Source organism: Ranitomeya variabilis, chromosome 1, assembly GCF_051348905.1.
Source record: "Ranitomeya variabilis isolate aRanVar5 chromosome 1, aRanVar5.hap1, whole genome shotgun sequence".
NCBI lineage: Eukaryota > Metazoa > Chordata > Amphibia > Anura > Dendrobatidae > Ranitomeya > Ranitomeya variabilis.
In genome coordinates, this window is record NC_135232.1 from 762,828,160 (window position 1) to 762,845,379 (window position 17,220).

General features: G+C 43.6%; 2 protein-coding genes across 3 annotated transcripts in view; one reads left to right on the forward strand and one right to left on the reverse strand.

Moving 5' to 3' along the window:
• The window catches only part of ELAVL1 (ELAV like RNA binding protein 1), a 153,127-nt gene extending 142,360 nt beyond the window's left edge, over nucleotides 1–10,767 (forward strand). For both annotated transcript variants that reach the window (XM_077271715.1, XM_077271719.1), the window contains exon 6: nucleotides 9,499–10,767. In XM_077271715.1, coding sequence (XP_077127830.1) covers nucleotides 9,499–9,667 — 169 coding nt within the window. In that variant the 3' untranslated portion in view covers nucleotides 9,668–10,767. The remainder of the gene's footprint in view (nucleotides 1–9,498) is intronic.
• An 882-nt stretch (nucleotides 10,768–11,649) lies between these two features.
• Nucleotides 11,650–17,220, reverse strand: part of LOC143783292 (gamma-aminobutyric acid receptor subunit pi-like) — a 169,331-nt gene continuing 163,760 nt past the window's right edge. The window contains exon 9 of the mRNA XM_077271701.1: nucleotides 11,650–12,404. Within this exon, the coding sequence (XP_077127816.1) occupies nucleotides 12,117–12,404 (288 nt within the window). The 3' untranslated portion in view covers nucleotides 11,650–12,116. The remainder of the gene's footprint in view (nucleotides 12,405–17,220) is intronic.

Consider the following 17,220-nt stretch of genomic DNA (forward strand, 5'->3'; position numbering starts at 1 on the left):
CTGAAGAGGATATCTGCGATAGCATAAAGCCCACATAGTAAATAAGGTGCACATCAAAAAATGTATGCCGAGATATATATTTTAACCCTTTCACACCACAGCCTGTTTTCACCTTCCTGACCAGGCCAATTTTTTTCAATTCTGACCATTGTCACTTTTTGAGGTAATAACCCTGGAACGCCTCAATGGATCCCACTGATTCTGATTGTTTTTGTCGTGACATATTGTCCTCTATGATAGTGGTAAATTTAGATCCATATATTGAGTTTTATTTGTGAAAATATCATAATTTTAGTGAAAATTTCGCAATTTTCAAACTTCTAATTTGTAAGCCCTTAATCCTGAGTTATTACACACACAATAGTTAACATTTCCCACATGTCTACTTTACATCAGCATCATTTTTTAAACCTTTATTTCAGTTAGAATGGTTAAAAGTTGACCAGTGATTTATCATTTTTCCAACAAAAGTTCCAAAACCAATTTTTGTAGGGACCACATCACATTTGAAGTGACTGTAAAGGGCCTATATGGCAAAAAATACCCAAAAGTGACACCATCCTACAAACTGTAGCCCTCAAAGTTCTCAAAACCTCATTCGAGAAGTTTATATTAACCCTTCAGGTGCTTCACAAAGTAAAGCAGGATGGAAGGAAAAAATTTAAATGTTACTTTTTCCCACAAAAATTTTAATTTAACCCTTAATTTTTCGCATTCACAAGGGTTAGCAGTGGAAAATGGACCATAAAATGTCTTGTCCAATTTCTCCTGATTACCTAGATACCCCGTACATTATGGAAAAATGCTTTTTTGACATATGGCGGAGCTTGAAAGAGGAGGAGAACCATTTGACTTTTGTAGTGCAAAATTGGCTGGAATAGATAGCAGACGCCATGTTGCATTTGCAGACAGAGCCCCTGATGTGCCTGAACAATAATTTCCCCCCCACAAATGACCCCATTTTTGAAACTATACCCCTCAAGTAAATTATCTAATATGTGGTTAGCACCTTGAACCCGGTAGCACTTCACAGAATTTTATAAAGTTGAGCCATGAAAATAAAAAAGTAATTTTTCCTAAGAAATGTTGCTTTAGTCCCAATTTTATTTTCCAAAGGATAATAGGAGAAAATGGACCATACAAATTGTTCTGAAATTTCTCTTGCGTACACAGATATGCCATGTGGTACAAAACCACTGTATGGGCGCATGGCACTGCTCGGACGGTACGCCAATGGGTTGCCATGTCAAATTTGAAGAGCCCCTGACATGCCAAAATGACACAAACCCCCACATTTTGAAAAAAAACTCTCTAATTAATCTAGGGGAAAGTAATGAGTGTTTTTAACAATCAGGTGATTCACAGAATTGTATAACATTTAGGCTGAGTAAATTAAATATTACAATTTTTTCACTAAAATGTTGCTTTGGCTCCAATATTGTACTTTTCAAAGGGGATAATAGGAGAAAACAGCACAATTTACTACTCAATTTCTCCTGAGTACACCAAGTGGTCGAAATCTACTTTTGAGGTACAGTGCAAAGATCAGAAGGGAAGGAGCGCCATATTGCAGTGCAGGTTTTGCTGGATTGGTTTGCGGGTGCTATGTCACACTGGGAGAGCACCAGACTTCCCAGAACAACATAACCCCCAACCCGCCCCGTAAGTGACATTTTACAAACTACACCTCTCAATTCATCTAAGTGTGCAGTGATCATATTGACACCATATGTGTGTCACAAAATATTATACCATTGAGCGGTGAATAAAAAATAATTTACATTTTTACCACACAAAATTTTTAGCCCCAGATTTTATATATCCACAAGGGCAAATGGGTATAAGTGGCACTGAAATTTGTCACGCAATTTCAGCTGAACTTGGCAATACCCCACATGGCTGTACAGTACTGCTTAGCCACATGGAGAGACTTTAGCACATCACATAGTTAATGCACTTTATCACTTTGCCTTTGCAGTACGTAAAATAATGTGGTATAGTATATATATTTAATAATTTTTTAAAATGCCTAAATAATTCAGCTACTTTAAATACTATGCACTTGCACCTTTGTATTGCATGAAAAAAGTCCACACTTTTGTTTGGACCGAAAGTCGCCATATGGGCAACTGAACTGCACGCGGATTGACTCTACCATGGTGTGCTGCTTCCATTTTTGTGGATATATATGTATGTATGTATGTATATATATATATATATATATGTATGTATGTATGTATGTGTGTGTATATATATATATATATATATATATATATATATATATATATATATATATATATATATATATATATATATATATATATATATACCAGATAAAAAATGAAGGCAGCACTCCAATTCTTTTAAAAGTGAAGAAAACTTGTGAAGTTTATTTCAGCCCCACATCTCTATACGACGTTTCGGCTCACAGGCTTGAGAAAGGCTCAGTGTGAGCCGAAACGTCGTATAGAGATGTGGGGCTGAAATAAACTTCACAAGTTTTCTTCACTTTTAAAAGAATTGGAGTGCTGCCTTCATTTTTTATCTGGCATATTATTTGGGTGGATGAGTGGACCGTCTTGCCCAGGAGGCCTGGCACCCATTGGTGAGCATTGTGCTGTTTCCAATTTATATATATATATATATATATATATATATATATATATATATATATATATATATATATATATATATATATATATATATTATTGTATTTGTTTTTTAATTAACAACTAGGCATGTTAGAGCAGGATCCATTTTATTTTGCTTGCCTCCATTTTATATAAGTGTTATTAGAGGTCAGAAAAACAAGACATAATTCACTATTCCTCATTGTGCTGTTATCGCTGATTCCTAAGAACTAATTGTAGCAGGGAATGTCCTTGGTAAAATAACGAATAATGTACTGTGTAAAAATGTGTTTGCGAAACCGTAGGGAGGCAAGGGAGTAATACACTCCGACGCTTAGCCAATACATGGAGAATCCGCCTCCAACACAACAATGCATAAAATGTGTGTGTAAGCTTATTAAAGACTAGAGATACTTCAGATACAGCCCTGGTGTATTGTGTCTTATCTCTCCGCTGCCGTGACGTCATCTCTACAGTGGACTCATCAGAAAGTAGGTCGAGACCTGCGACAATAATTCTGGCTGCCCGAACAGGGACCTGAGTGCTTCATCTGAGACCCGGCCGACTCCAGTAATGGACCAGGGGACTTCCCGGGACTAGTGGCATCACACAGCGCTGGGGTGAGAATACTGATTATATTCTGCCTACGTCATTCCACTTGTGGACGGGTTTTCCCCTGCTTCTAGTCGACCGGGACCAGGTAAGATCACGGGCTTGCCCGGCTCAGGTACCCTTGAACCCAGATATTGACCCTCATTGTGTGGTTACTGATGACTCCACTGCTAGACTAAAATGATTGACTCTTTGTATGTTGTGCTTGTGGAGTGTTTGTTGTTTGTCTGTTCATATACCTGTGTTATAAATCTTGGAAGCAAGCTAATATAGTAACCTGTAAGCACAGTAAACCTATAGTTTAGGTTTAGGACTAAGGCAGGAGGACATAGCCTACTCTAGGTGAGGAGGAAAGGTCCGTCTGATAGTTTTCAGCCTGCATGTATAGGACTAACGCAGGATGACATAGCCTACTCTAGGTGAGGAGGAAAGGTCTGTCTGATAGTTTTCAGCCTGCATGTATCGTAGGAGGACATAGCCTACTCTAGGTGAGGAGGAAAGGTCCGTCTGATAAGTTTTCAGCCTGCACGTATACTAGCAATAGAATTGGGAACTAAGTACAGGGTTCCATAGTGCTAGAGAATTAGTCCGGAGAATAGTCCAGAAGGGAAGGAATCCCAGAAGCAGGTTAGTGTGTTCTTGAAGGCAGGAGGCTTCCACCCCTCAGGGGAATTAGATTCAGGTAAATGGCATGACTTTATGAAAACCCACACGGTGCAACTGACAGTGGACCTCCGACTTACCATGTTGCTAGTAGGTATCAGCCATGGTCTCGCACAGAACAGATGTCTTTGACTGCCTAACTGCCAGACATTAACCAACGACCTATGACTTTTGCCAGACAGTGTGGGGTGATACAGCACACTTACCAGGCAACCAGACAGGACATGCAACAGTTAGTGCGTTCAGCCCTGGGGGAAGCACCTTCCACCCGACAGCTGAGCCATTTAAAATGTACCCAGGGGGAAATGGTCCCCAAGACGTAGAACCTAACAATGCCAGGTCAGGGTCTGACTTTGTTGAGGCACTAGAAAAAGCCTGTAAGATTAGACAGGAGGAAGTATTGGTGCATTTAGAAGACTGTATACAGGACCCGAAGGAGCTCCCCATTGATTATTTCTACAGGTTGCAACAACGGTGGTCTGATATGGGTTATGGTGAAGATGATAGAACTGCGACACGTTTGTTAAGTCATGCATATATGCAAGGGATTGATAAGTATGTGAGAGAGAAGGTGATGGCAAGTAGACCAGATTGGAAATCCTGCCCCCTAGGCGATCTTGCTAAGATTGCACATGGAGTCAGTTTGGACTCACAGAAGCAAAAGACTAAGGTTCACTTTCAGAGGAGTGGACCCTCACAGAGAGGTGGAGGACGTGGATGACCCACTATGGGTCCTAGATTGTGTTACGGATGAAAGAAACCAGGACATTTTAGGAAAGATTGTCGAACAAACCCATACCCAGATAAGGTTCCCACCCCTGCTACCCCCCCAGACCGCCGAAAAGGTAACTGGCAGCTTGCAACTGTGTCCTCTAGTCCCTCTACCTCCCACCCCCGACTGTACAGTACAGGTGAGCCTGCCAGGAGGAACTACAGCAGACTTTCAGGTTGACACAGGAGCTGACAACTCAGTTATCACGCTTTCAGACTGTCCATTACCTTTCCGTGACACCACCGACATTGTCATGGCCATACCTTTCAATGCGCCGACCCAGACCTTGGGACTGACAGAACCCATTCACCTCTCCATTTGTGGGAAGACCATTCTGACTCAGTTAATGGTAGCCCCCAGGGGACAATGTAATTTGCTAGGTGCTGACGTTTTACGGAAACTACAGGCGGTTATTACTTACCATGATGACGGAACAGTGACTATGACCCCTCGACTTAAACCCAGTACCCTCTGCAACATTATGGCCCTGGATGCAGCTGCAAGTACTGCAGAAAGTGATCCGCCCACTGCACCTGCCCTGGATCAACTCCCCACTGATCTGTGGGCAAAAGGCAAAACTGATGTGGGAAAACTCAAAGTTCCTCCCATAATAGTCAAATTGAAACCAGGGGTAGCACCACCCCTCTGAGTGCTGCTCAGGAGGCTGCAATAGACGCACAGTTACAAAAATTGCTGGAATCAGGGGTTGTTGTGCCTACACAGTCCGTTTGCAACACTCCCCTGTATCCAGTAAAGAAGAAGGTTAGGCCTGGGGAGCCGGTGAATTATAGAATGGTCCATGACCTCAGAGCAGTCAATGCCGCAACAGAACTGCTTGCTCCCTTGGTTCCTAACCCTCACACCTTGTTGGCACGCATACCTGTTAACAGTATTTGTTTTTCAGTGATTGACTTAAGGTACCTTCACACTAAACTATATCGCTAGCGATCCGTGACGTTGCAGCGTCCTGGCTAGCGATATCGTTTAGTTTGACACGCAGCAGCGATCAGGATCCTGCTGTGATATCGCTGGTCGTTGAACAAAGTTCAGAACTTTATTTGGTCGTCAGACCGGCGTGTATCGTCGTGTTTGACACCAAAAGCAACGATACCAGCGATGTTTTACACTGGTAACCAGGGTAAACATCGGTTTACTAAGCGCATTGCCGCGCTTAGTAACCCGATGTTTATCCTGGTTACCAGTGTAAAATGTAAAAAAAACAAACAGTACATACTCACCTTCGCGTCCCCCGGCGTCCGCTTCCCACACTGACTGAGCGTCGTAAAGTGAAAGTGAAAGTACAGCACAGCGGTGACGTCACCGCTCTGCTGTTAGGGCCGGCGCTCAGTCAGTGCAGGAAGCGGACGCTGGGTGACGCGAATGTAAGTATGTACTGTTTGGTTCTTTTACATTTTACGCTGGTAACCAGGGTAAACATCGGGTTACTAAGCGCGGCCCTGCGCTTAGTAACCCGATGTTTACCCTGGTTACCCGGGGACCTCGGCATCGTTGGTCGCTGGAGAGCGGTCTGTGTGACAGCTCTCCAGCGATCAAACAGCGACGCTGCAGCGATCGGCATCGTTGTCGCTATCCCTGCAGCGTCGCTTAATGTGAAGGTACCTTTAGCAAATGCCTTTTTCAGTGTTCCATTGCACCTAGTTTGTCAGTATCACAAGGCTGGCATGTTAAAGGAGTAGTTCTCATTCAGTATGTTGATGACCTATTGCTGTGTGCTCCTTCTCGTTCTCTGTGTAAAATGGCCACAATCTCTTTACTTTTTTTTTCTCCATCAACAGGGGTGCAAGGTATCCAAACAAAAATTACAGTTTTGCTTAAGTACTGTTGTGTTTCTAGGACATTGTCTCTCTCCAGGGAAAAAGCACTTCACCCCTGAGCGAAAACAGGCTATCATGAACATGCAGCCACCATGGAATTTGCAGGGCCTCCGTGTGTTTCTAGGACTAACTTCCTACTGTCGTCCATGGATTCGTTCTGCCTCCATCTTAATGCAACCTCTATATGACCGTATGCAACCTGTCCCCTTCTGCCTTAGGGTACTGTCACACAGTACCATTTTGATCGCTACGACGGCACGATCCGTGACGTCGCAGCGATCGTATGAATATCGCTCCAGCGTCGTAGACTGCGGTCACACGTTGCAATCACGGCGCTGGAGCGATGCCGAAGTCCCCGGTAACCAGGGTAAACATCGGGTAACTAAGCGCAGGGCCGCGCTTAGTAACCCGATGTTTACCGTGGTTACCAGTGTAAACGTAAAAAAAACAAACAGTACATACTTACATTCCGGTGTCTGTCCCCGGCGTTCTCCTTCTCTCCACTGTGTAAAAGCGCCATAGCCGGCAAGCACAGCGGTGACGTCAGACGTCACCGCTGTGCTCGCTTTCCGGCTGGCAGACGCTCACACAGTGGAGAGAAGCTGAGACGCTGGAGGACTGACACCGGAATGTAAGTATGTACTGTTTGTTTTTTTACGTTTACGCTGGTAACCACGGTAAACATCGGGTTACTAAGCGCGGCCCTGCGCTTAGTAACCCGATGTTTACCCTGGTTACAAGCGAACACATCGCTGGATCGCTGTCACACACAACGATCCAGCGATGTCAGCGGGTGATCAAGCGACGAAAGAAAGTTCCACACGATCTGCTACGACGTACGATTCTCAGCAGGATCCCTGATCGCTGCTGCGTGTCAGACACTGCGATATCGTAACGATATCGCTAGAACGTCACGAATCGTACCGTCGTAGCGATCAAAATGGTACTGTGTGACAGTACCCTTACACCAGAGTCACTTGACTGTTTTTACTCTCTGAAATTATGCATTGTTTCTTCTCCAGCTTTGGGCATCCCCAATTATGCCCTTCCTTTTAACCTTTTTCTTCATGAAAATGCAGGACATGCTACGGGTGTGCTGACTCAGCTTCATGGAGATAAACAGAGACCTGTTGCTTATTACAGCAGCCACCTGGATACAGTGGCAAGAGGAAGTTCCTCCTGTGTTTGGGCTGTGTTGTCTGTCCAGCTGTTGCTACACAAGTCTTCAGAGACTGTTTTGGATCACCCACTGATGGTCCATACCCCACATGATGTACATAGTATCCTTAACCAAGTACAACCTAGCCACCTGTCCATGGCCAGACAGCTGTGTCTTCAGTGTGCTATTCTCATGCCTACTAATGTGACTTTGAAAAGGTGCACTGTCCTAAACCCCGCTACTCTTCTCCCAGTTCCTATGGATCCAAATGGGGGAGGGGGAGGTGACATGAAAAAGGACACTCTTTTTCTTTCTAGAATGGATCCAGAGGAACAAGATCAGGTTTCCAAACCACATGATTGTCTAGAATTGATGTCTCAGGAAACGGCTGGTCTCCCTACTGTCTCTAGTGTGCCAATACCTAATGCTGATTTTGAGCTTTTTGTAGATGGATCCTGTCACCAAGATGACCAAGGACGCTTCTGTACCAGATATGCTGTGGTCTCAGAACATGAGGTAATCAAGGCAGAGTCAATGCCAGCTCATATGTCTGCACAAGAAGCAGAGCTCAAGGCGCTCACAGAAGCGTGCAAACTAGCAGAAGGTAAGACTGTAAATATCTACACTGATTCCAGGTATGCCTTTGGCATTGCACACAATTATGGGCCTATCTGGAGAGCCAGGGCTTTCCTGACAGCAAATGGCCACCCCATTAAACATGCTGAGGCAGTCCAGCAACTTATGAATGCACTACAGCTTCCCACCCAAGCAGGCATCATAAAGGTAAAGGCACATACCAAAGGCACTGATGGACAGGCAAAGGGTAACGCACTGGCAGACCAGGCTGCCAAGAAAGCAGCAAGCACTCCTGTAGCCTCTAAAGTACATCACCTAGACACCCCACCATCTCCACTTGTGTCAAAAGACATCTTAGCCCGGTTACAAGAACAGGCAAGTAAGGAGGAGAAAAATAGGTGGCAAAAGATAGGGGCCTGCTCTGATACCGTCACTGGACTATGGGGGAGGGGTGAAAAGGTCTGCCTACCACAGGTACTGTATCCAATGATGGCACAGGTTCTGCACGGGAATGTGCACCACTCGAAGACGGCCACGTGTGACACCCTACAGAAACAATGGATTGCCCCCGGGTTTTCCACCTGCGCAGAAAGGCAGGTACAGAGCTGCATGATATGTGCCACACATAATCAGGGTAGGACAGTGAAAACTCCATCCAAACACACTCCCCGGCCCCTTTACCCATTCCAGAGACTGCAGATTGATTATATTAAGTTGCCTAGGGTAGGGACGTATGAGTATGTGTTGGTCTGCATTGATTTATTTTCAGGTTGGCCAGAAGCCTACCCAGTTGCCAAAGCTACGGCAAAGACAACGGCGAAGAAACTGATGGCTGAGATCATATGCAGGTATGGAGTTCCTGAAGTCATTGAAAGCGATCGGGGTTCCCATTTTACTGGAGAGATCATGTCAGAGGTAATGGCAGCACTGGGGGTAAGTCAAGCATTGCATACTCCATCCACAGAGTAGTGGAAAAGTGGAGAGACTAAATGGAACTCTTAAGCTTAAAATCCAGAAGGCAATGGCAGAGACTGGTAAACCATGGACAGAATGCCTTCCTCTAGCTTTGTTTTCAGTAAGATATATCCCAAACAGGAAGACAGGACTGTCACTGTATGAGATTCTGTTTGGCAGGGGCCCCAATCTTGGATGTTTCTTTCCACAACAGTTGCAGCTCAAGTACCAGGATTTGACTAGCTTTGTGCAGGCCTTACATGGACACCTTGCCAAAGTGCATTTAACTGTCTTCAGTTCTCTTCCAGACCCAGACAAGGATCCTGGACACCATCCCTTGGAGCCAGGAGACTGGGTAGTGATAAAGCGGCACGTCCGGAAGAGCCTGGAACCAAGATTTGACGGACCATATCAAGTGCTCCTGACCACAGCTACAGCTGTCAAGCTCGAAGGAAAATCTAGTTAGATCCACGCATCACACTGCAAGCGAGTTAAAGAACTCGACAATCGATAAAGGAAACATAATGTTTTGGCTGGTTTCGATTTCCATGATATTATGTGTAATCGCATGGGACAGTCTAAATTCTCCAACATCCTTGAACAATAAGTTTATGCAACATCACCGAAAACTGATAGATGACTTGTTGAGAAATTCCCAGCCCTTATCAGACTGTTGGATCTGTACGCATTCACCAACGTCAGCCACAAGTATCCCCTTCCTAGCTATCCCTGTGTCACCTGAGGAACTGCTTGCCTGGACTGATTGTTCTGACACACTTACCAACAATGCTACAAACAATGTTCAGTTGTGGAACACTACTGTCGGACAGCCAATTGTTTTAAGGGGATCGGGGGCTGGGTAGCTGGGATTTTACAAAGCTTATTGCATATAGTTGCGATTGTCCTTATTGCATATATAGTGTTCAAAATAGTTTTTAAGTGTATCTCTGTATGTGCTGGGAGATCTGTGTTTTGTTTAAAGCAACAATATTGTTTTGAAGTAGAAAGAAATATTGTAAGTTGAAGTTGAAGGTGAAATATGGTGCCTAGTTTTAGAAGGAAACTTGTAAGTGATTGTTTGGTTATCAGTGTGATTGAAAGATTGGTAAAGATTAACCTGCTTCAAGTTGAGTGGTTGATATATAGCAAATTGAGGATCAACAGAGGAAGTGAATTCTGATTGTTTTGTCACGTTGAAAAAAGTTGTCTATTACTATGACAAAAAAACTGGATGTTTTGTGGTGCAAGAAGGAACTGAGCAGGATCCATTTTATTTTGCTTGCCTCCATTTTATATAAGTGTTATTAGAGGTCAGAAAAACAAGACATAATTCACTATTCTTCATTGTGCTGTTATCGCTGATTCCTAAGAACTAATTGTAGCAGGTAATGTCCTTGGTAAAATAACGAATAATGTACTGTGTAAAAATGTGTTTGCGAAACCGTAGGGAGGCAAGGGAGTAATACACTCCGACGCTTAGCCAATACATGGAGAATCCGCCTCCAACACAACAATGCATAAAAAGTGTGTGTAAGCTTATTAAAGACTAGAGATACTTCAGATACAGCCCTGGTGTATTGTGTCTTATCTCTCCGGTGCTGTGACGTCATCTCTACAGTGGACTCATCAGAGAGTAGGTCGAGACCTGCGACAACAGGCATTACCGTTCATTTTTAAACACTGGCTGAACAAACTGTTCGGCGACACAACCCACCAGGAGTGGAAACACCCAGTTGTCTATTAATTTTTAGAACTAATGTAGCATTAACAAACTATAGAGATCAAAGTAAAAATGTTCCAGAATTGTTATTTCATGAGAAATACGGTACATGTCTTTACCAAAACAGTCATTTCCGGAGAGACAACAACTACTGGTAAGTATAAATTTCAATATCTTTTGCTTGGTCATTTTCTTTAATTGTGCTGTACATGAATTTGTCTTGATGTTCTTACATACAATAATGAAGCCTTATTGCACAATAAAAATGAGAACCAATTCGACATTTAATAGCCAATTTAACATAAATGAAATTTGTATACTATTTTGCAAGTGCCACAATACTGTCTTAGGCTGGTTTCACACTTGCGTTTTGATCTGCAGCGTTTTAGCGCTAAAAAACACATGCGTTTTTTTTTCTATACTTAACATTAAAAAACGCATGCGTTTTTTAGCATGCGTTTTGACGCGTTTTCGGCAACACATGCGTTTTTTGACGCATGTGTTCAGTTGCAGAAATACAACCTGTAGTAATTTCTAGCGGCATTTTTTTGCCGCAAAAAAACGCATACGTTTATTCGCGGCAAAAATTTTTTATTGCTGTCTATGTAAACGCATGCATTTTTAAGCATATGCGTTTGCTTGCGTTAAAAACGCATGCGTTTTTATAGAAAAACACAAGAAAAAACAAGAAAACCCTAACCCTAACCCTAAACACAAGAAAAAACAAGAAAACCCTAACCCTAGGGTTACTAGGGATCCTAACCCTAACCGTAAGGTTAGGATCCCTAGTAACCCTAGTGATCCTAACCCTAGGGATCCTAACCCTAAGCCTTAGGGTTAGGATCCCTAGGGTTAAGGTTAGGATCCCTAGGGTTAGGGTTAGGATCCCTAGGGTTACTAGGGATCCTAACCCTAACCCTAGCTATTTCTGTTTATAGTGGGTTTTCTAGTTGATTTTGATGATTGGCAGCTGTCACACACTTCTCAGCATGCGGTTAAAAAACGCAATCGCAGGAAAAACGCATGTAAACGCGGCAAAACGCCGCGTTTTTTTTCTGCATGCAAAAACGCGTTTACATGCGTTTTTTCACCACTGCGTTTTTTTTTAAAACGCTGCAGATCAAAATGCAAGTGTGAAACCAGCCTTACATGCATACAGTTTTACCGTAAAATGTTTCTTAACATGGATGCTTCCTTACATATAGAGGTAGTAAGACCAGTAGAATACGTTCACAATTAAAAATACCAGAGGAAAAGCCACTCTGGAGTAATAGTCAACGTTTTCAGGATTTTTCACTGTGAAAAAATCAATAAATGTGTCAAATTGTTCTCTTATTTTCAAGCAAAAGCTAAAATGGACTCTAGTTGTGTTAATTTCTGGTTTTAATTCATTGTTTGCTATTTTATCCTCGCTTGTGTTCTTTTCTTTAATATCATTGTTGAGTAGGATGACAATATTATGTTCCCATTCCTCAGGTGGAATCTAGAACAAAGTAAAATAGTTATTAGAAAATGTACATTATACAGTAAATATAAGCAAGATGTAAAAGTATTTGCTAGCCCTAAGTATATAAGGCCCATATCTATGGAACCAAATTTAAGGTAACTAACTGGCCATCTTTGACCTGGTGATAGGTCCTTTATCTTTTTAAATTCAACTTTAAAGTTAATGATTCATTTAACAACATTCATTTTATCTGCCAGATCCCAAAAGGTTTCCTGTAGGCCATAACCACATCAATGTGCTGAATATTGCACTGTCTTCTCAACAAAATGAGCCTAAAATTCTTTGATGACTTTGACCATAGGCTGAGCTCAGAGAGGAAAAACATGAAAATCTGAAACTTTTTCAATAGAAATTTATGAAAAAAAACATTTTTTTTTTCTGAAAGTCAGTTGTAATCTGATAGCTGCTAGATTTATATGGTCAATTATGTCATAAGGCGCTTTATATTTGCCACCTAACTTAGAAGGTGGCAACTTGCGTTCATTTTTACTTGGTGGCCAACCACACCATTATGAGAATAAGGGCTCATTCCCACTTACAATGAAATCAGACGAATGCAATCCGATTAAAAATCATTCAGACCAATATAATTCTATCATTGTGTGTTCATCTGCATTGTGTGTTCGACCACGATCGAACTGGAAAAAAGTTGCAGCATGCTGCGATTGTTATCAGAAATTGGATTGCATCCCGCAATGGAAGTCATTGGGTGCAAGAAAAAAATCCCACAGCACTCTGACCATGCGAGTGTTGTCTGATTTTTACACACCATACAGTAAAATCACACTGACAGGTTAGCATAGAATAGATGTATACACATAGGATACATAGATATATAGATGTCAGTGACACGCACATACACTGCTAAAAAAAAATAAAGGGAACACTAAAACCCCACATCCTAGATATCACTGAATGAAATATTCCATAGTGGAATGTGTTGAGAACAATAAAACCTAAAAATGATCAACGTAAATCACAACTAATATCTCACAGAGGTCTGGAGTTGGAATGATGCTCAAAATCAAAGTGGAAAATTAAGTTACAGGCTGATCCAACTTCAGTGGAAATACCTCAAGACAAGGAAATGATGCTCAGTAATGTGTGTGGCCTCCACGTGCCTGTATGGTCTCCCTACAATGCCTGGTCATGCTCCTGATGAGGTGGCAGATGGTCTCCTGAGTAGAGATGAGCGGTGTTCGAGTCAAACTGTTCGCTAATTTCAAATTCGAGCTGTTTTGGGTGGTGTTCGAGTCGTTCGTTGAACTCTAACAATTTGCTTAAAATTCGGCTGTTCGAGTTTCTGTTCGATAACTGTTTGTTCACCAAAAGCCTAACTTGATTTGCACATTAAAACTGTTTATCAATGTTAATAGACTGTTTCAGTGTATAGTGGGCGGGGGATAGATCTGTGCTGAAATAATGCCGATCTCCATTTTTTTTTCTTTCCCGCATTTACAGTGGGGCGGTGCAGTCTCTCAGCCTATCAGCAGTACACACACACACAGCAATGTGCATGTGATGCACACAAGCAAGGGCATGTGTCATTGGCTGTGTATGTCACATGTCCTTGCCCTATAAGAACCAGCCATTTGCCCCGTCGCCACCATTTCCTCACTGCTGCAGCTTAGTGTTAAATGGCACCGCTGCTGCTGTGGGTGCTATACAGTCAAAGAGTCTTTTTTGGGAGCGAATTTACAGAGAGATAGGTTTAGGGAGTCGGGACTAGTTGTAATATCAGCCCCTTTCAGGGTAGGTTACAGCAGTTCATAGCACTTTTTGCCAGGCAGGTCTGTGCCAGTGCTGTGCAAGTGTTTGTCACAGCATTTGGTGTAATCTAGCTCAGCCAATCCTTTTGGGCTAGTAGCATTGTCTGATAGTCATCTGAGTAGCCCGCCTGTGAAGCTAGCTGCACCGCCTGTGTATCTAAATTTTTACTGCATCTAACCCAGGAAATCGTTTTGGGCTTAGTAGCAGTGTCTGCACGTCAGCAGAGTAGCCCGCCTGTGAAGCTAGCTACACCACCTGTGTATCTAAATTTTTACTGCATCTAACCCAGTAAATCTTTTTGGGCTTAGTAGCAGAGTCTGCACGTCAGCGAAGTAGCCCGCCTGTGAAGCTAGCTACACTGCCTGTTTACCTAAGTACTATTTTTTTTTTGACTGCATCTAGCCCAGGAAATCCTTTTGGGCCTAGTAGAATTTTCTGCTACTCAGCAGCGTACCCCACCCATGAAGCAAGCTACACCGCCTGTTTACCTAACTACTATTTTTTAACGGCATCTGGCCCAGGAAATCCTTTTGGGCCTAGTAGCAATTTCTGCTACTCAGGAGAGTACCCCACCCATGAAGCAAGCTACACCGCCTTCTTCCTTTCTCAATCTAACCCCTCGGCGCTGGGGTGTCCACTCTCCCTCCAGCTCTCTCCTCACAGGTGGATTCACACTGTGGCGAATCTTTTGGGCCCAGGCATAAGAAGTCGTCGAGGTAATGGATAATATGTGCCGCCTTACAAACGTCCATGACGACACATTTGAGGAAGCAACTAAACGCCTCAAATAGTGAGCAGGATATGGAGCACCCCATGGGGAAACGGCGATCTATGTAGTATGCTCCTTCACAGAAGCAACCCAATTGGAGGACACTATTCGGAGGCACAGGTAGTAACCAGAACGCCCCCTCAATGTCTGTTTTGGCCATTAGGGTGCCCCTTCCCAACTTCTTGACCCGCCTGATTGCTTTGTCAAAGGAGGCACAGTACATAGTACTGTACTTGGTTCCGCGTCGATGTTGTCGTTTACTGACCTGCCCCTTGGATATGACAAATGGCGGATTAGTCTGAATGTATTGGGTTCCTTTTTTGGTACAACTCCCAATGGGGGTACCACTACATCTTCTAAGGAAAGTGTTCTGAATGGACCCGCCGCCATTCTACCTAAAGATATTTATTTTTTAATTTTTTTTTTGTCACGACGTCTGGGTGTTGGTAGGGTGATTTTAGATTTTTACTCCAGCCTTTCTTGATTTTAGAAGGGCATGACATGCCTTTGTGTGTCTCCTCCTCCTTTTACTCCTCCACCTCTTTTCTTTTCGCATGACTATATGTAGTTGTGACTTTTCCATGTGTTTTTTGTGTCTTCTGAGCAGTTTGTCAGCTTTTCGACACCTTTTAAGGTGTTTTCTATGTGTTTTCTATGTGTTTGTGTTTGTCTGCCATTGCTTTCAATGGGGTTCGTCGAACGTTCGACGAACCGAACACTAGTGGGGTGGCTCAACACTACTCCTGAGGGATCTCCTCCCAGACCTGGACTAAAGCATTCTGGACAGTCTGTGGTGCAACGTGACGTTGGTGGAGACATGATGTCCCAGATGTGTTCAATCGGATTCAGGTGTGGGGAATGGGTGGGCCAGTCCATAGCTTCAATGCCTTCATCTTGCAGGAACTGCTGACAGCTGACGCACTCCAGCCACATGAGGTCTGGCATTGTCCTGCGTTAGGAGGAACCCAGGGCCAATCACACCAGCATATGGTCTCACAAGAGGTATGAGGATCTCTTCTCGGTACCTAATGGCAGTCAGGCTACTTCTGGCAAGCACATGGAGGGCTGTGCGGCCCTCCAAAGAAATGCCGCCACACACCATTACTAACCCACTACCAAACTGGTCATGCTGAAGGATGTTGCAGGCAGCAGATCGCTCTCCACGGCATCTCCAGACTCTGTCACATGTGCTCAGTGTGAACCTGCTTTCATCTGTGAAGAGCACAGGGCGCCAGTGGCGAACTTGCCAATCCTGGTGTTCAGTGGCAAATGCCAAGCGTCCTGCATAGTGTTGGGCTGTGCGCACAACCCTCATCTGTGGACGTCGGGCACTCAGACCATCCTCATGGAGTCAGTTTTATCCGTTTATGCAGACACATGCACATTTGTGGCCTGCTGGAGGTCATTTTGCAGGGCTCTGGCAGTGCTCCTCCTGTTCCTCCTTGCACAAAGGCTGAGGTAGCGGTCCTGCTGCTGGGTTGTTGCCCTCCTACGGCCCCCTCCACATCTCCTGGTGTACTGGCCTGTCTCCTAGTAGCGCCTTCCAGTCTCTGGACACTATGCTGACAGACACAGCAAACCTTCCCACAGCTCGCATTGATGTGCCATCCTGGATGAGCTGGACTACCTGAGCCACTTGTGTGGGTTGTAGAGTCCGTCTCGTGCTACCACGGGTGTGAAAGCACAACCAACATTCAAAAGTGACCAAAACGTCAGCCAGAAAGCATTGGTACTGAGATGTGGTCTGTGGTCCCCACCTGCAGAACCACTCCTTTATTGAGTGTGTCTTGATAATTGCCAATAATTTCCATCTGTTGTCTATTCCATTTGCACAACAGCATGTGAAATTGATTGTCAAACAGTGTTGCTTTCTAAGTGGACAGTTTGATTTCACAGAAGTTTGATTTACTTGGAGTTATATTCTGTTGTTTAAGTGTTCCGTTTATTTTTTTGAGCAGTGTATATGTTCTGGACCACACCACAGAACTCCGGATGCATCACCGCTTAGTTCTTCATTTCTTGTCAACTGTATTGGCATTCCTTGTTTTATGTGTTTTTTAACTTCATGTTTCAATAAAATGATTAATTTAACCCAGATGGGTTTTGGAGGAGCTTTTGCTCTTCTGTAGGTCGTTGCATTGTACACAGGCCTCCACATCATTGCCTTAGGCACTTTAGGTTTATATTTTGCACCCGGTAACCGGACACATCGTTGGAATCAGGATCACTTTGCCTACATTATCCTGCTCTCAC